Below are 18,939 nucleotides of genomic sequence, written 5' to 3'. Positions count from 1 at the left end.
TAGTAAGATGGGACAGGAGAGCAGTTAAACTTATGCACCATGTCCTGACCCAGATCCCAGTCCTGGCACTAATGACGCCCTACAGGCATGACGCCAGGCTCTTATTAGGAACCAGGCCTCAAACCCCCAATCCCTCTCCCTTCTATACCTGCAACCCTAAGCCTGGCCGCGCTGCGCCTGTAGCCCGCCTGCGAGGGTCCGACCCTAAGCTTAAGCAGGCCTGTTAGTATTGCAGGCCCCCCTGCACAGGTGCAGAGTCCCCTGTGACGGCCCCGTTTGCCCCCCAGCCCTGGACCCTGCTAGCGCCTGGTGCTGCACTGGAACTAATGAGTAGTGGCAGGTACAGTGAGAACAGATCAGTGTGGGCCTCCCTGCAGTTAGGTTAGTGGCAACCCTCAGCTCAGGCAGACAACAAATGTGTTTTCCTAATACACATATGTGCATAATGATATAAACCACCCTTCAGTGCACAGATTTCTTACAGAGCTGAATTTCTGCAAGCTGTCTACTTTTTTCAGAACAAATGAGGAAGTGAAATAAAAATAAATAAAACATAGGTAAAAAATAAAATCTGTCACTTTGTTGTTTTCAAAATTTCTTTTATTCATACAAACATGTCTTGTGTGTTCACAGGTTCAAGAAATGCTCTTTTTCATCTTCCTTACCAAACTGAGGAAAAAACAATGAAATGAACCCTGGCACAAAACACATACAATCTAAAAATCTATCTTGAATTATCATCATTTTAATACAATCACACAATCTTTATAAATATCAAGACTCAATCATGTCCAAGGACGATGCTTGTAAAGTGATGTCTGCCAGCAAACACAAGGAGCGCAAACCTAAGAAGCCTCACTATATTCCCCGGCCATGGGGCAAACCCTACAACTACAAATGCTTCCAGTGCCCATTCACCTGCATGGAGAAGTCCCACCTGTACAACCATATGAAGTACAGCCTGTGCAAGAACTCCCTTTCTCTGCTAATAGAGTCAGACTGGCCGTATAAAAAGGGCAACATCCTGCACCCAGAACAGCTACGACCCTTTCAGCAGGCACATGGCCATCACGCTACCGGGAAAGATGATCTAGAGAAGGTGACAGGGATTGAGGAGGGACAAACGCAACAAAGGGCCGTGGAGGAGGAAGGTGAGGACAGGGAAAGCCAGGGACCAGAAGATGAAGAAGAGGGAGGACGAGGAGACTCCAGTGACCGCAACAGAGCAGACGCTGCAGAGTGCGCTGCCAAGAAAATCAAACAGCCACAGTCAGAGCTTCTGATGGCGGACATGCTCTCCCTGGAAGATCAGCTTTTACGAGCACGCTCAGTAGAGGTAGAGGCCCAGCTGAAACACTACAAGCTATCCAAGACATATCTGACGGCTCCTAGCCTGCTGTCGGAACAGTGGCGGCTGTTAGCGTCCAGCCACACTAAGGCCAAAGCTGAAGGTGCTCAGCCTCGAGTGAGTAGTTCAATCCCCTGTTACCCTCCTCCGCCAAACCTGGTGGATTACCAGGATCCTACTGGACTCAACCTGTCAGTGCTCGGGGTGGGCTACCCCATCAGCCCCAGCCTCTTCTCCTACATGAACTCAGCTATTCCCGCTGCTGCAACGAGTGTCACCGCCCAGACCCATGCGCAGCTCGCCCAGCTTCCCTTCCTGGCATCGTCCGCTCAGCTGATGCACCCAGCCTCCAGCACCCACGCAGACAGAGCTCTTATCCCCCCTCGTCTCTACTACCCCTTCCTGTGTGAGCACACATTCGGACCGGCCTCCAGTCAGAGTGATGCCAGCAAAACGCTCAAGACGTCCACAAACAGTCTTGAAGCGAATCCCCTGTCTGGCTTCCAGCCTAAAGTCAATCTGTGGAAAGTGCCTGCTTTACGACCAGGGGCTGCCGCAGTCTCCCATCCTGGCTGGGTGTCACCACAGAGAGACTCCCCCGACCAGGGCTACACGTTGCAGGCTACAGCTAAGGAAGGCAAAGCAAGCTTGGGCCTTAAGAGGACAGGGGCCCCACTGGGGAACCATGAGGCACCTGTTGAGAAGAAGCCGGCCATGGGGGGTTTCACTTTGGACCTGCTGAAGAATATTCAGACTGCATCAACTCTTAATATGGCAGCGGACAAACTTCACTTCTATGGAAGGTAAAGATTTCCAAAACATTTCCTTATTTTGTTAAAATGATTGTAAGTAGTAAAACAAGTAGCAGGAAGGAGAACGATCAGCCCTTTTTCATCATTATAAAGAGGGAATATTACAACTGTAGGGGTACTTCAATTTGTTTTATAGTAGTCTCAAATGTTATATATACTGTACAAATGGAAAAGCCCTAAATTTCTCCCATCCTCAGTTTACAGGATGCTCCGCTACCGACCCGGCCCACTGAACTGTGGTATAACGATCATCTCACCAGTCCCAACAAAACAACATCCTCTCTTTCTACCTGCGGGGGAACCAACAGCCAGGACCCGACTGCGGCCCGGACAATGGGGGAGGGAGCCTCAGAGTCAGTGGCTGCTCTCCTCTGTGACCTCTCTAAGGCCTTGCAGGAGTACCAGGAGGCTGAACGCAAAATCTCCCACCTGGAGAAGGAGGACCTTCCTGCCCAGCGCCACCTCTGGGAACACCTGAGCAAAATCCGCAGCGAGCTCTCCCACATCCACCAGGCGCTGGAGTGGACGGCTCGCCAGAGCGACGGGCCTCTAGACCTGTCGGTCAAGAGGGACTCGACAGATTTGGTTGGTGACCACGGCATGAAGGAGGACGGCAGCCTTAAAGACAACAGGACAGAGACAGAGGAGGAGGATGAGGAGCTGGATGAGAAAAAAGAGGAAGAGGAGAATGAGAGCGAGAGGAAGGCGATGAAGGCATCGTTGGAGAGTCGTAAGCAGTCATTGGACATGCTGATCAAGATGAGCCAGGCATCGGTGGTGAACACAGAGGTTCTCTCTCCTGGGGGTCTCGGCATGAGGCCCAGTTCTGCTGAGGCCTTATGGCAGAGCAGGACCACCAAGTGTGAGGCGGACTCTAGTGTCCTGCTCTGCCCTGATGGCCGATCAGTGGTGTTTACCGACATCCCCTCCTCTGCCAAAACCCCAAAGAGACCTCCATCCATACAGCGACCAGAAGCCCAGTGTCCTCTGAGCCCGTTGACAGCTACTGACAACTAATCTATTCTTCTGAGTGTAATATAACTGACTCCATGCAGTTGTTCAAATGCAGTTGTCTTCATTATTACTGGCATGTCTTTGATATTCACTAGCTGGAAGAGAACTGTCACTCTTACCCTCAGTTTTACTTCTTAAAAACCTCAAATATTTTGCACCTTATGAGACAAACAGGGAATGAGTGACAAAATTTGAAAAATAATCTTACAAATGCACTACGGACATTGATTGTTACAATATGAGGAAAAATTATTTTAAAATGTGACATCAGCACTTCCATCAGGATCATTTGAACAATTAAGTCCATTAAAATCATGCTGAGAGACAATCCTTTGAATGGATTTGTAAATATTGTAATTTCAATAAATGTAAGTAAAATGTTTTAAAGGGTAAATGGTTTTATATGGATAATGTCATGTTGAACGGCATCATTTCACTTGATGATAATACATTGTATTATACATACTGTATTTCTTTGAATAAACTGAGTAAATTTAGTAAAGTAAAGTTATTTTTTTATGAAAGTGGAACAATAAAAGGAAAAATGGGAATAGACTACATTGTATAAAAGTAATAACATTTATATTATTTGAACATAAATTCATCAGTTTGCTGTTAAGTCCCGTTGGGAAAGACCATGAGGCTAAATGCCATCATCGCTATCATTTAAAGTCTGAATAAGAGACAAACAGATTCATAGTGGCAGCACCACCTGAATCTCCTCTATCCGCCCTGACACAGTCGGGTGGCTGTGCTAAAGGTGAAGCAGCTCCTTAAGCTAAAACGCCATCAGCGGGGTCACCTGTGCCTCTGCTCGTGGATCAAGGAGCCCCCCTGCAAAGGTCAGGGTCCCCAGGGGCTTAGCTCCACGTAGACTAAATGGAGGACTACCTGTCGTCCCCAGGACGGGCATTGAGTGCTGGGTAGCCCCACGTCTGCTGGCCCCTTCAACACTCTCACACTAAAGACACAGCGGCAAAGGTCAGCTGCCATGAGCAGAAGAGCCCACAGTGGATGTTCAGCCTGGAGAGGTCAAAATGCCTGTCTGATCTTTTTAAATAAACAATTGATATTGGCTAAATGTCTTGAGTACAAAAATCACATTTGTGATTTTACTCACTATGTTCTATAAAAGAAAAGTTGTTATTCAAGCAAATATTTGCAAGTAATTATTTAAGCATTCTTTGTGTTTGCTCAGAAAAATAAAATCTTTAGGCACTTGATTTTCTCACTAAAGTCAAATTTCCATTGGCTTTCAAATGATGTGTGGCAGTTTGCATTTAAAGTCTTACAGTAGTTGTGTGAAAAGACAACAACAAAACAGTTTAAACGTACTTACTTAAAGGTGAGTCTCCCTAAAAAAGAAACAAACTTTAATGTTGTCACAATGTCTCTGACTGGTTTAAGTGTTTCTGCTGATGTCAATATGGATGTTTTAGAAATGAAACGTATCAATTAGATAGCTCCCTCGGGTGGACAAATGATTTAAAGCCACGTCTCCCAGTCATCTGACACTAAGACTAAATATGACCACAGATTATTGGCCAGTACAAGAACTACCTTCAGAAGTGTAAATACTGTGATGCACAGCCAACAAACATCTTCTTTTTTTTTTTTTTTTTTACATTTTTTACAGTTTATGGTTAAAATAGGGAGTGCAGTTGCGTAAATTAAAGCAGCATATGAGGAGCATAAAAGAGTAAGTTCTTACATCTTCTCTTCTCATTGTTAGGGTTAGAGATGGGGCTGTACAATAATCAGTTCTGGTCGTCCCAAACTTCTTCCATTTAAGGATTATGGAGGCCACTGTGCTCTTAGGAACCTTGAGTGCTGCAGAAATTCTTTTGTAACCTTGGCCAGATCTGTGCCTTGCCACAATTCTGTCTCTGAGCTCCTTGGGCAGTTCCTTCGACCTCATGATTCTCATTTGCTCTGACATGCACTGTGAGCTGTAAGGTCTTATATAGACAGGTGTGTGCCTTTCCTAATCAAGTCCTATCAGTTTAATTAAACACAGCAGGACTCCAATGAAGGAGTAGAACCATCTCAAGGAGGATCAGAAGAAATGGACAGCATGTGAGTTAAATATGAGTGTCACAGCAAAGGGTCTGAATACTTACGACCATGTGATATTTCAGTTTTTCTTTTTTAATAAATTGGCAAAAATTTCTACACTTCTGTTTTTTTCTGTCAAGATGGGGTGCTGAGTGTACATTAATGAGAAATAAAATGACCTTTTTTGATTTTAGCAAATGGCTGCAAAAATTTAAAGGGGTCTGAATACTTTCCGTACCCACTGTATGTTAGCAAGCAAACTTTAGAACAACTGCCCACAAAGTACTGCTTGCTGGCAAAGTGCTAATTTCAAAACGCTACTGACATATAGACACTTTACAAACAGATAACCCCGTCGAGTTTATTTGCAAAGCTTATGTCAGTGAACTAGCATGTTGCTACTGTAGGCTGCTTGAAACACCGACTATCAACACACAGGACGAGTTGACCAATCACAGTCCTTGCAGTCTGCGTCACCTCGACGCAAAGTTAAATTTTTTTGGAGGTGCACGTCGGGCGATGGCGGAGGGCTTGGAGGGGGGTTCGCGGCGACGCAGAGGGGTCTGCGAGGGTACGCCGTCGATTCAACGCTGAAGCATAAAACAGCCTTAACAGTACTGTAAGTAAGTAAGAACACACTGTAAAAAGCTAAATAAAAAAGTATTTACATTAGCTCTGAAAAAGCTGTCAAATTAATTTAATATTGTAAAATGTGATTTCTTTTTTGTTTTGCAATTATGAAGGGCAGAGAAAAATTGGATAAAAATAACGATGTTACAAAGAAAGGCCAGATTTCCTTTGCTGCTGACTGACCATTCACTGCAACTCTGGCTCCTCATATGGCAAAGTTATGATTGATGCGGTATTTATGAGGATGTTGGATGTTATTTAAAAGGTCTAAAGACCCACTGTATGCTGGCTGCTCAGCACTAAAAGACAGACTGACACATTTAGAGACTAGCTGGTGAACAAAGTTAAGTATTTAAAAGATTTTTTAGCTATTGTAGGTTAAAATGTTTAGTCTTTTCTTAAGAAAATGTTGGTGCAGCTACCTTGTGAGATCAAGGTTTTCACTTCCCTGTTTGATTCTCTGTCCTAACATATTTTTAGTTTTCTTTGGTCTCACCTCCGTGCAGTCTGTGCAAAAGGAACTGTCAAGTAAAGATGGTGCGAACTGTCCTGTTCCTTTTTTTGCTTAACACCTCGGCCTGTTGGGGTTTTGGTGATCCGAAATGGTCAAATTTTCTTGTTTTTTCCCCCCCTCCAGGTGTCCTACCTGTACAACCTGAAGTGTGACAACGACAGGAGATCTCCCTACATGTGGAGGAAGAGGAGGGAGAAGGAGGGGGAGAACAAGAGTTGGCACGGCTAATTGGCTAGACCAAATGCTAACTGTTTCAACATAATTATCTGTTCCTGGTCTTTAAAGTGTATACTGTGTATTGTTTCGTTAACATTTTAAAGCTATAGTGCGTAGTTCCCCATGTGGAATTCTAAGTAACAAAACTGTCGGCGCCTCCCCGTGATACAAGCCTTACGTGATCGCGCATGCTTCACCACCGCTTTTCCCAGAGGGTGAAGTGTATTGTGCATTGTTTTGGCAACGTTTTTAATTTGCAGCCTGTTAATAACTTGGTAATGAGAATAAATTACAAAATAATAACAAAGTAAAATGAACTTAATAGGACATTATAGTACATTAATTAATGACAAAAAAAAACTGTCGGCAAGTTGTTTTGGAATGACTTGTGGTTACTGAGTTACACATTTTGAACATTATATGGCCATCTTTTCCTTGATATGATGTGTAGCTTCAAGGTAATACTTAACCATCTTTGCGGCCTAATAGAAAGCCGAACATGCTCCCACGAGGCAGCAGGGAAGGCCTACTTTTCCTGAGGACCTTTCCACAGCCTGTTAATAGTAGTCTGCATTGTCTCTGTGATATAAGCAGTTGGTTTTCACATGACAAAGACTTGGCAACTATTATGATTTCCCTGCAAGTGCCTTTCTGTGGCTTGTCAAGTTTTGTGTGCTGTTTCTATAAAGTATTTTCCCATTGATAATTGGAGACAAAGTAGGTACCATGAAAATAGACTGTAATTACCTTTATTTAGCCTGTTAGCAAATGTTGTTTCTTTTATAGTTATTGGTGGTTAATAAATAAAGCAAGACACAATAAATACAAATACCACACATTTTAATGACTTGTGGATATTGTATTAATTAAAGCTTTTAACTCCCTGTCCGCATTGCAATCTTACTGACTAGACTCAACTGTTTTTAGATAAGGATGAAAGGTTATTTCATGTTAATAATAGCTGGTAGTGAAACTGACTCCTACGCTACTTATTTGTTCTGTTGCTTTTACAGAAGTGCACTATAGAAAAAGAATTGCCAGTATAGAAAATGTATGACTATCCTCACCCGAAAGTTTGCTATGTTCGAGTAGGAGAGACCAGGGAAGGTTTTAACAGCATTACTTGAAGGGGTGACCTATAGTCATAAAATCTATTTCATGTATGAACACCTTCTACCTGACCTGGCATGTTAAATGTCATAGTTGTGTGAAGAGGTACTTGGAAAAGTCTATATTTTGATTAGTACTGATACTGTTGAAGTTACAATTATGTAACTGGTAAAACATTAGAGAGTAGTCTCTTAGGTAAAATGTGAGGTATTATAAAAAGTGTTACAATTAGCCCCTCAATACACATATGCATATAGTTATACATACAGTATTTAGCGATATACACATACAGTGCATATGAAAGTTCTTCTTAAAAGTTTCAGCTACAACGCATTATTGTGGATTACAATAAGTGATGTCACTGGTTTGTAATTTTTGAATGGCCACATTTACTCACTATGGTTTATAAAAATAAAGCTGATATTAAAGCAAATATTTTCAAATAATTATTAAAACAATTATTTGTGTTAACTCAGAGTAATCAACCTATTAGGCCCTTGATTTTCTCACTAAAGTCAAAAACTCCATTGGCTTTAAAATGAACAGATTTGTGGCAGTTTGCATCTAAAGTCTTACAGTAGTTAGTTGAAAAGGCAACAACAGAACAGTTTAGCATCAGCTGGGGACTCTTAAAGGTGAGGGTTCCTAAAAAAAGAAACAAATCTAAATGTTGGCACAATGTCTCTGACTGGTTTGAGTGTTTCTGCTGATGTCAATATGGGTGTTTTAGACGTGACTCTGTTGCTTCACTAAATCAGGATCCAAGTAGGTAGCCCCCTCGTGTGGACAAATGATTTAAAGCCACGTCTTCTCAGTAATCTGACACCAAGACAAATGTCTTTAAATATGACCACAGATTACCAGCCAGTACAAGAATTACCTTCAAACGTGTGAATAGAGTGACAAGCGGCCCTAGACAACATCCTTCCTCAAAAAGACGATTTATCTAGACATGCAAAGATAACAGATGCCAGTTAAAAAAGGATGTGCAGTTGCTGACATTAAAGCTGCATAAGAGGAGCGTCAAAGGGTAGGTCATATCTTATAATTCTTAGGGTTGGAACATCCTGTAAAAATTCTCAAATTTGGACTAAATCAAAGTTAATTGACATTTGATACATAATGTTACGGAGCCGGGGAGGAAAAAGTAACAGTACTGTAAGTAAGTAACAAATATAAATACATATATTTAAATATATTTTACATTTAGCTATGTAAAAGGTATAACATTAATTTAATATGGTAAAATGTGATTTCTTTTCTTCATTTTTGCAATTACTAAGGGCAGAAAAAAAAGGGAGGGAAATAACGATGGTTACAAAGCCAGGCCATTTTCTTTGTTGTTTCACTGACCATTCACTGCAACTCAGGCTCCTCATGCAGCTACGTTATGATTGAAGCAGTGTGAATGAGTGGATGTTATTTAAAATGTAGTAATGTAGTAATGTAGTTTAATCAAACCATGCTTGTAATTGAAATTTCTTTTTAATTTAAAATTTTTAAATTTAAAATTAAATTCCAGACACACAATTCAAGAACTTGCAACTGCATAAAAAATGAGTGATTTATCAAAACAAAAAGAACTGTAAAAAAGAGAGAGTATTAGATGTCATAGTTTTACAATTATTTGTAAAACTAATACAAACCCCCAAAAGGTTTATATGCATTGTCTTTTCAAAAAAAAGTCAGCAGCTTGTAAGATCATGTTTTAACTTCCCTGTTTGCTTCTCTATCTTAACATATTTTTAGATTTCTTTGGTCTCACTTCCGTGCGGTCTGTGCAAAAGAAAGATGGTGCGAACTGTCCTGTTCCTTCTTCTGCTTAACACCTCAGCCTGCTGGGGCTTTGGCTTTAAAGGCTGCTCTCAGAACTTCCCCAAGACAGACGTCATGTGGTGCTTCAACCAGAACATCGCTAACCTCTCTGATGTCGTTAGCATGATCCCAGAAAACATAACAACGATCAACCTGTCCAAGAACAAGATCAGAGTCATCCCACCTGGATCATTCAGTCAGATGGTTGGGCTCAAACGCCTGGATCTGAGCCAGAACAAGCTGGTCTCTCTAAAAGGAGGAGAATTCAGAGGCCTGGGTGGCCTGGAATGGCTCAACCTCACCTGCAACAACATCTCACACATCCACTCCAATGCCTTTGAAGGGCTCACCCAGCTACAAACTCTGCTTCTGATCCACAACTTACTTGCAACAATCTCTCCGGGTATCTTTAACTCCCTCCCAGCGATTCAAGAAGTCGATCTGTCCCTGAACATGCTTAAGGTTTTCAGCTGTGGAGACTCTGGTGGATCGTCCACTCTTCAACGGCTCGATCTTTTCGCAAACAATATCCAGAAGTTAAATGTGAGCTGTTTCCCTTCCCTAGAGCACATCAGGCTGTCCAACAACTCAAAGCTGGAGCTGCAGACTGATGTTTTTGCCTCCAACCCCGGGCTGAAAAGTCTGCTTTGTCAGGGAGTTAAAGGAGTACTGGTTGGACTCTCGGCAGTGACAAAGAAGAATCTCTCGCGGGTGGCATTTTCTCTGTTTGTGGAGAAATCGCCACTGACTATCTGTGGATTGCTAAAAGGAATGGACCAGCTTGAGAATGTAGAGGTAAATTCATTTGATGCTTATGCCAAAAAAAAATGTCAATGTATTTTATAGAAATATAATGTGTATTTAATTTGACACAGGTTGACTTGAAAGGATCCAGGTTACCTCAGACTAACTCCAGCCTGCTGGACTGTGCCACTCCACCTGAGGTCGTCATTGTGGATGCAAACCTCGGGAATGTTGCCCAGTTGTCATTGGGCAGGGGGAATACGAGCAAACTTCATCTCATCAACTGTGGGTTGAAGCAGATATCTCGCACTACATTTGACGGTTACCGAGGACTGAAAATGCTGCAGCTGAATCACAATAAGCTTGACATTCAGCGGGACACATTCGAAGGCCTGACCCACCTCACGTTTTTAAGCTTTGACAAAAGCAAAGTTGTGGATATCGACCCCAACTGGTTCGTCCCTCTGAAGAAGCTGACTCGCCTTTCTCTTACGAAAAATGCAATCACTGAGTTGAAGCCAAAGGTATTCAGCGCCCTTATTCGACTTGAGCAGCTCTACCTGCAGTTCAACCTGCTGAAATACATCACCAAGAAGCCCTTCAGTAAGCTGCGGAGGCTAAGGAAGCTCAACCTCAGCTTAAACATCATTGATTTCATTGAAGCTGACACCTTTCAAGACCTGACAAATCTCATGTATGGAGTATTCTCTGCTTCTGCATTTATCTTTTTCTCATTTCCCTCACTGTCTATTTATTTAACACATGCATTTGTCCATTAGATACCTGGACTTAAGTGGAAACCGCATCAAGAGGCTGACACCTTATATTCTGTCAGGCCTGATCAATTTGAAGTCATTTGTTCTGTATAACAACCGCCTCCATTTTAAATCCTATGAAACTCCTTTCATCAACCTTACTTCTCTGGAGGTATGACATATTTTTAGAGTCAGTTATTAAGAAAAGTAATGAACTGTGTATAAATCTAGTTATCTGTTTTCCATGTCCAATTTGAAGTATCTGCAGATGAACTACCAGGGGCCCGGAGGTCAAGGCATTGGTACCATTGGACCACATTTCTTCCAAAATCAACGTCGACTTATCTCATTCGGAATAGGCCACAGCATCCTGCTTGACTTCCATCCCGACGCCTTTATTCCTCTGGTCAATTTGAAATACCTGTACATAGCTGGAGTGGTTATGAAAACGACCAACCTGAGTGCAGTGTTGTCCCCTCTGAAACGGCTGAAGAAGCTGACTATTTACAGGGCAGACATTGATGCTCTGCCTGCTAATCTGCTGCCTCCAGATAATACACTGGAGATTCTCAAAGTCCAGTCAAACCACCTGCACACTGTGGACAAAGCCATGCTGGACACTCTGCCAAGGTAGAGGAGTTACAAGGAATAGTGTAACATTTTGGGAAATACCCTTTTTTCGCTTTCTTGCCAAGAGTTAGATGAGAAGACACCACTCCCATGTCTGTACTAACTATGAAGCTACCGCTAGTAGCCTTTAAACGGGGGAAAGGAGCTAGCAAAATCCACCTATCAAATTACTAACACATATCCTACTTGTCAAATCAACCACTCAAAAACAGGCCTACAGTAAAAGGTTTAACCATGCATATGAATAAGCAACAAATTGGAATTTAGGTACTGCTTCTGTGTCCGCTTTACTGTACTGGCATACACAAAGATATTTGATGAGAATTTAAAATAAAAAAAACCCATCAACCTTGATGTATGTCTGTGTTTCCAGATTGCATTTCTTAGACATTACAGACAACCCACTGACCTGTACCTGTGATAACGCCTGGTTCAAGACCTGGGCCATCCACAACACTCACACACAGGTAATCTAAGCTGTAGCCACTGTGACAAGTATTCACATATGCTACAAACCAACTAGAAGCAGCTGTCTTTGACAGCTGAAATTATCTGATTTTCTTGTTTTTTCCCCCCTCTAGGTGTCCTACCTGTACAACTTGAAGTGTGACAACGACAGGAGATCTCCCTACCTGTGGCAGTTTGACGATAAGGCCTGCTCCTATGAACAGGTTTCCTTCACTCTCTTCATCGCCTGCTCTGTGGCGGACATGTTGTTTGTATGCGTGTGTCTGGCCTGGCACACACAGGGCCCCACTCTGCGCTACCTGCTGCTCATCCTCAGAGCAAAACTACGTGGCCGTAGAGGTGCAGCAGGAGCCAAATTCCAGTATGATGCCTTCATCTCTTACAGCTCTAATGACGAGGCCTGGGTAATGGGACAGCTGGTGCCCAATCTAGAGCGGCCTGCTGCTGGTGCACCGAGGCTCAGACTGTGTCTCCACCACAGAGACTTCCGCCCCGGCACTACTGTTATGGAGAACATCGAGGCGGCCATTTACGGCTCTCGCCACACCATCTGTGTGGTGACACGTCACTTCCTGCGCAGTGAGTGGTGCTCCTTGGAGTTTCAGCTGGCCAGTCTGAGGCTTTTCTGTGATGGCAGTGATGTCCTGCTGCTGGTGTTCCTGGAGGACATACCTGAACACTGCCTGTCCCCCTACACACGCTTACGCAAGATCGTACACAAGAAGACCTACCTGCTGTGGCCTGAGAACCCACAGGAGCAGGACGCTTTCTGGGTCAGACTGATCGATGCTTTAAAAGACAATGAGGAGGAAGAGGAGGGAGAAGAAGGGGCAGAACAAGAGTTGGCACGGCTAATTGGCTAGACCAAATGCTGTTTCAACATAATTATCTGTTCCTGGTCTTTAAAGTGTATACTGTGTATTGTTTCGTTAACATTTTAAAGCTATAGTGCGTAGTTCCCCATGTGGAATTCTAAGTAACAAAACTGTCGGCGCCTCCCCATGATACAAGCCTTACGTGATCGCGCACGCTTCACCACCCCTCCTCCACGTAGTTGCTAGTAGCCGAGGAGAACACGGAGGATTAAAAAAACATGGACTCTTCAGAAGAGGTCATTATCTTCACTCAAGCTTCTGCATGGGAAAGTCACCAGGCGACACAATCTTCTGAACACATACTGAGAAATACAGAGAGAGTTGTGTGGAGCTCATAGTCTTAATTAGCTTTGAAGAAACTCATTTGGCAATGGCTTGAATGTAACAGACTTTAATTTTAAAATCAAAAATGTACGCAAAAAAGCTTTAATTTACAGGCTGGTAATAACTTTGTAGTCGTAATGATAATAACTTACGTTTCCTGAGGACCTTTCCAGTCTGTTAATAGTAGTGGGCATCAATTCTGTGATGTGTGCAGTTGGTTTCCATGTGTGTTTTGAACCGTATTTTCCCATTGATAATTGGAGACAAAGTAGGTAGCCTACCATGAAAATTCATTGAAATTAGCATTATTTGGCCTGTTAAGTCTAGCCAATGCCATTTCTTTTAAAGTTGTTGGTGGTTAACAAATAAAATAACATTGATTTCTATAGCTTGTGGATATTGCATTAATTATAGCTTTTAACTACCTGTGCAGTCTTACTGTAGACTAGACTCAACTGTTTTTAGATAAGGATGAAAGGTTATTTCATACTAATACAAGCTGGCAAAGAAAATGACTTCTACTCTACTTATTTGTTCTGTTGCTTTCATATAACTGCACTGTTGAAAAAGTATGAAAATGTATGACTTCCCTCACCTGATAGTTTGTCGAGTAGGGGAGACCGAGCATGGTTGTAACAGCACAGCTTTCACAACTGACCAAAGAGTCATGAGATCAGGTACATGTATGAACACTTCCTACCTGACCTTGCATGTGCAATTTCATAGCTGTGTGAAGAGGTATAGAGATTTTAAAGCCAACACACTGTTCTTCAGGTATTGCATTTTTTTGGGACATCTATATTTTAATTAGTACTGATACTGTTGAAATTAGAATTATGTAACTAATGTATGTAAATAAATTTAGAGGAGTAGTCTCTTACGTAAAATGTTAGGCATTTCAATTGTAGTAACCTTTTAAAAAAAATTTTTAGTCTATCCCCTAATGACACATATGCATATAGATATATAGAGAAATAGTTAATTTAAGGTTTTAAAAGTATCATTGTGGATTATTTATTCTTAAAATTATTTAAAATCCACTAGTTTGTTCTTTTTTTAACCATTTGGTGAAGTTGTGGTATAGTATAGCCTATCATCCCATTTTTAATGCTTGATTCTTATTGTACCTTATAGACCACATAATGTGGACTTCCATTGTTTTAGGACAACACCGTTCGCTAACACATGAATGTTTAAAAAAAAAAAAAATACTACCGCAATATTTCCAAACACTTCATTTATTTGACATCATACATTCAAATGAAAATAAAAAATATTCATATATATTTCATATAGAGCTAGTGAGCAAGGTATAAGTTTAAAACAAAACACAGAAGTCTTCCGTGTGGCGTATATATGTACAAGGCGTGGTTTGAATACTATACAGTGTGTATCCATAGCTGCACTGGTTTCATGGATGGTTATATTCTTCACTCAGTTGAGGCACGACTAGATTTCATTGAGAGGTCAGGGATTGGGCCAAGTGCTTCAAGACTGCCGCTTACAGTAAAACATTAAAATCTCAACAGCTAAACAGTAGGACTTGCAAAGCAAAGCTTATTAGTGTTAAGAGTTCCACACTGAAGCATTAAGTAGGAAGATGAGGCAACATGATCATTCTGCAATTCAATTTGATACTGTACAGGCATGCAAAGTCCTAAATAATTCCGGTATTGCCGAGATGATATTTTCACACCAAAGTCAAAACTGAGCATACACAACTCCAGGTTTTAAAAAAAATCCAGTATCACTAACAAGTCACGGTTGTTCACTAAACTTGACAGAAGTCAGGATGTTTGGTTGCACTGCAATAATTGAATTAAAGTCACTACACCAATTTGAGACAAATAAAAAGCTTCCTCAAGTAGTCAAGTGATAAGTGCAATCCCACCCCTCTTTTCCCCCTTCACACACACACACACACACTCCATTTTTATAAAACTCTCACATATATAAGCAAGTTAAGCATCACATTGTTCTCCACTATCAATCAAACCATAGTTATAGTACAGCAGATGCCCCAACACTCAATAGCAAACCATACTCTTACATATATCCAGTAGTTATGTACAACAGAACTGGTGCAACATTAAAAACATTAAAAATGATTAGATATAGAAACTGTAACAATAATAAAATACAGCAGATACTTAATTCATATTGGGAAATATATATTATTCATACTGTGTATTGCTGTCTGTTTTGGCATTTTGGAGGATCAATTAAAATGCTGTCTTGTATCCCTCTCACAGCTTATTTGACACATCTCCATGTTGGACAGATTATACATCTATGGATTTATTTTTTAAAGAAACCCTACACAGGAGTGATTCAGTAAAACTTGCTTTCATTAATTAAAAGAAAAAAATCAAACAAAAATATGACAACTTGCATGGAAGCAGCAGGTCCAGGTTTTGAATTGACCTTGATAGACTTTTTTTTTTTTTCCCCTATTTCCTATAAGAGTCTTCAGCTGATGCTGGCACGGCCGTAGCAATCTGACCAAAAGCTGAGGTCAGGAAAGAGAAACAAAACAGATTCTTGATATTCAAATCTTTTTGGAATCTTTTGCCTCAAAAAGCTTCATACGCTCCTGCACAGTTAGTCCCTCTTTCAGGCTCTGTTAATGAAAGAAAAAAAGAAGTCATGACTTGTTCACAGACGATAAGGGTGCATGTGAGCAGAGAAGAGTGTTAGAAAAACAAAAACACACAGACATCACAAAACGGTTAGGTTTTAAACCATCCAGCTGTCAATCTCAGACATTTTTCTGCTCTGGACGACATATTTTAATCTCAATGTAAGATCTAAAGGAAAAAGTTTGTTAAACTACAATATGGCCATGCCACATAAGCATATATACTGGTGTGCACGATACACAAATAAATTAAAAACTCACAAACAAAAACCAACAATTACAAAAAAGGGGTTTTTACAACAATGTTGAATGTTGAAGAGCACTCTCATTTCTCTATACAATGATCTGAGATAGTTCATGAGCAACACTGATATTCACAAGCTACTATTGCAGACCCAAACAACATACAGTTCTGCCTGTCAGCTTACTGTAAATTTGGGGGGCAATACACAGGTGACATTGTTAAATATTAAATACGACTAAGCTGAAAAAACTATATCATTAGGTGTTGGATTGTTAAAGAAACAGCTAGCCAGGCTCTTTCCAAAGAAAAGAAAATCTGTCTGCCTGCAGCTCTAAAGCTCACTAACAGGTTTGTTTAACCCGCTGTAAAACCACAGTTTCTATGCGTTATTGGTGAGCTTAAGAGGGGCTGCTAGGCAGATTTTTCAACCTAGCCTAGCTACAGCCGTTTCGTTATGTCATGCTAAGCAGCTGTAGCTTCTTCTTTCCCGTACAGATGTGGCAGTGGCATCGAATTTCATATCCAACACTCAGCAAAAATGTAAATAAGCATATTTATTTAAAGGTGACGATGTCTTCAAAGAAGATGTAACCGGAAAGGCTTTAGGACAAAGTTTGCAAACCTTCGCTTTTGAGAACTGCTAATGCTCACGCCTGTGATATCCAACTGAGGGGTGGACAGTACAATCGGCTTTGGTGGTACAGTTTGGGGGGAGGGGAGATCATGCGAGGGCAGTAAGGGCATGCTTTGCACTACATCATGCCATTACCTACAGCACATCTTGGGGCGGGGGTTGGGGGGGGGAATCACCCCACAATGGGAGTGTCAGCTATCCCATGAGACCTGTTCAGTGACAGACTGACAAAACAAGACAGATGACAAACTTACAGGACAATAGACTTTCAGTAAAAACGTCCTGACCAGCCAACTGCGATTAACAGCGATAAAGTCTGCATGCCAAAAGCTTTAACATCAAATCACACAGCAACCTGAAATGGTAGCTTTAGAGTGCTTAGTTTTTACTCCATATGTTTGAATTTGAGACAAAATGCCTGTAATTAGGGAAGAAAAATATTTTATTAAACTTGACACTCACCTTTGACCTTATGCCTCTTGACTGCTTGGAGGTTGTTGATCGTTCCTTTTTCAGGAAATCGGGATTACTTTTTGATTTCATGATATCTAAAAACACAATGAAGCCTTTATTATCATTAAACCTAAAGTAGCATAACAGTTTAGTTTATTAGTAGTAAAGTTAACAAGCGATATGAATTTAATATGTGGCTTAATCTGCCTTATGCAAGTGCCGGGTGACTAAAAGTCCTGAGGTACTGTTTAAAGAAAGGTTTGAAAATGCATTTACGGGTCAAAAATGGTCAACAAAATAGTTGCTGCTCTATTTTTATTAACACTTCATCCACATGTCAAGTCAATTTAAGAAATATATATCAATTCAACATTGTGCTTTTATCAAGATTGCATGGAGCACAAACGGGGCCAAAATGCAAATATACTGTATGTGCATACCATTTTAAATTTACACTTTAAAAAGATGTTTACATTTCCCATCTAAACGAGTGACAAAACGGGTTGTCATTACAGTGTTTTAGTGCTGACTGGCTTCAGTACTTCCAAAACCTTGGAGATGTATACATTTTCTATTTACCGTATCCAGATGTGACCGTTCCATCGACAGTCCTCTCGCCTAAAGCTTCTGTGGCAATGAGCAGCTTCTCCTTCAATTTGCAGATGTCGCAGTCAGCCTTTGCTTTCACAATGCTGAGCTCTGTATAGATGTCCTTATATTTGTCTGTGGCATATTTCTTGTCCTGTTGAATTGAAATCAATGATTCTGCCTTTCAGAGTTTTTGCAAATGTTTTGAAGAAATAATGGTACATAGCTTCAATAAATTGTTTGCAATACATACAGATTGGTTTTGCTTACCCTTAAAGCAGACTGCAGTTCATCTTTCAAAGAGTGGATTTCTTGTTTAAGATACTGGATCTCAGACTCCTTAATGCGTAGCAACACCTACCACATGCAGAGAAACACTCATAAGATTTAAAGGTGCAGTAGGTAAGCCTTATAAAACTAACTTTCTGTCATATTTGCTGAAACTGACCCTATGTTTGAGTAGAACTACATGAAGCAGGTAATTATATATATATATATATATATATATATATATATATATATATATATATATATATATATATATATATATATATATATATATATATATATATAATATACTCTGGCACCACCTACAGCCTGTAGTGTGATTTGCCAAAATCCACCGCTCCCTGTTCAGATGCTCCAATCACAGCCATGCATGTCAATCACTGCTCAGGCACACACATATCATAGCGTCCTCTCCTTCCCCTTCCCCACGCACGAGCTGCAGATAGGTTTCCTCCCCCTCCCCACGCACGAGCTGCAGATAGGTTTCCTCCCCCTTCCCCCCTCTTCACATGCGCTTTATCGTGTACAGGGGAGGGGCTTAGGAGACCGTTTGGGCCGTTTTAGCAGAAAGGATGTTTGAAAGGTTGTGTATGCGTTTTTTATTTTTATTTTTTTTTTTTTTTTTAAAAACACACCTCCAGTTCATAGACATCTTTGCCCTGGGTAAGTGGTGACAGCGCTGTTTCACCACTGAAACAGGAGCGCATCCGAGTGATCTCTGTAGTCAGTCGGTTATTTAATTCCTGAAAGACAGAATAACGTTATGTTTTAACCTGTGGACAGA

General features: G+C 41.1%; 3 protein-coding genes across 8 annotated transcripts in view; 2 read left to right on the top strand and 1 right to left on the bottom strand.

Moving 5' to 3' along the window:
* Positions 1-787: 787 nt before the first annotated feature.
* prr35 (proline rich 35) lies at positions 788-3,177 on the top strand. The gene is made up of 2 exons (XM_078279970.1): positions 788-2,151; positions 2,358-3,177. The coding sequence occupies exons 1-2, from the start codon at positions 788-790 to the stop codon at positions 3,175-3,177; spliced, it is 2,184 nt and encodes a 727-aa protein (XP_078136096.1).
* A 5,425-nt stretch (positions 3,178-8,602) lies between these two features.
* On the top strand, positions 8,603-15,164 carry LOC144536764 (uncharacterized). Its single transcript, XM_078280032.1, has 7 exons — positions 8,603-8,729; positions 9,449-10,309; positions 10,390-10,952; positions 11,038-11,185; positions 11,273-11,643; positions 12,017-12,110; positions 12,225-15,164. Exons 2-7 carry the CDS (start codon positions 9,491-9,493, stop codon positions 12,972-12,974), a joined length of 2,745 nt encoding a protein of 914 aa, XP_078136158.1. The 5' UTR covers positions 8,603-8,729; positions 9,449-9,490; the 3' UTR covers positions 12,975-15,164.
* Positions 15,165-15,763: 599 nt separating this feature from the next.
* The window catches only part of mpripa (myosin phosphatase Rho interacting protein a), a 46,592-nt gene continuing 43,416 nt past the window's right edge, over positions 15,764-18,939 (bottom strand). For 4 of the 6 annotated variants that reach the window (XM_078280027.1, XM_078280030.1, XM_078280028.1 and 1 more), the window contains 5 exons: positions 18,791-18,898; positions 18,138-18,224; positions 17,859-18,021; positions 17,289-17,374; positions 15,764-15,930 (listed from right to left, as the gene is read on the bottom strand). In XM_078280027.1, the coding sequence (XP_078136153.1) occupies positions 15,859-15,930; positions 17,289-17,374; positions 17,859-18,021; positions 18,138-18,224; positions 18,791-18,898 (516 nt within the window). In that variant the 3' untranslated portion in view covers positions 15,764-15,858. Of the gene's footprint in view, positions 15,931-16,961; positions 17,051-17,288; positions 17,375-17,858; positions 18,022-18,137; positions 18,225-18,790; positions 18,899-18,939 lie in introns of all 6 variants that reach the window. The other 2 variants (XR_013503776.1, XR_013503777.1) reach the window with 2 other exon arrangements.

This window comes from Sander vitreus, chromosome 21 (genome assembly GCF_031162955.1).
Source record: "Sander vitreus isolate 19-12246 chromosome 21, sanVit1, whole genome shotgun sequence".
NCBI classification, from domain to species: domain Eukaryota; kingdom Metazoa; phylum Chordata; class Actinopteri; order Perciformes; family Percidae; genus Sander; species Sander vitreus.
Note: the sequence above shows the minus strand (reverse complement) of the source record. Positions and strands in the feature narration are given on the sequence as shown.

Bases quoted from the DNA above. Each gene is read 5' to 3' on its own strand.
- LOC144536764 (XM_078280032.1), top strand. From the start codon at position 9,491: ATGGTGCGAACTGTCCTGTTCCTTCTTCTGCTTAACACCTCAGCCTGC. The intron at 11,186-11,272 runs GTATGACATATT...TCCAATTTGAAG, and splicing joins TCAACCTTACTTCTCTGGAG to TATCTGCAGATGAACTACCA. The intron at 11,644-12,016 runs GTAGAGGAGTTA...CTGTGTTTCCAG, and splicing joins ATGCTGGACACTCTGCCAAG to ATTGCATTTCTTAGACATTA.
- prr35 (XM_078279970.1), top strand. From the start codon at position 788: ATGTCCAAGGACGATGCTTGTAAAGTGATGTCTGCCAGCAAACACAAG. The intron at 2,152-2,357 runs GTAAAGATTTCC...TCCCATCCTCAG, and splicing joins AAACTTCACTTCTATGGAAG to TTTACAGGATGCTCCGCTAC.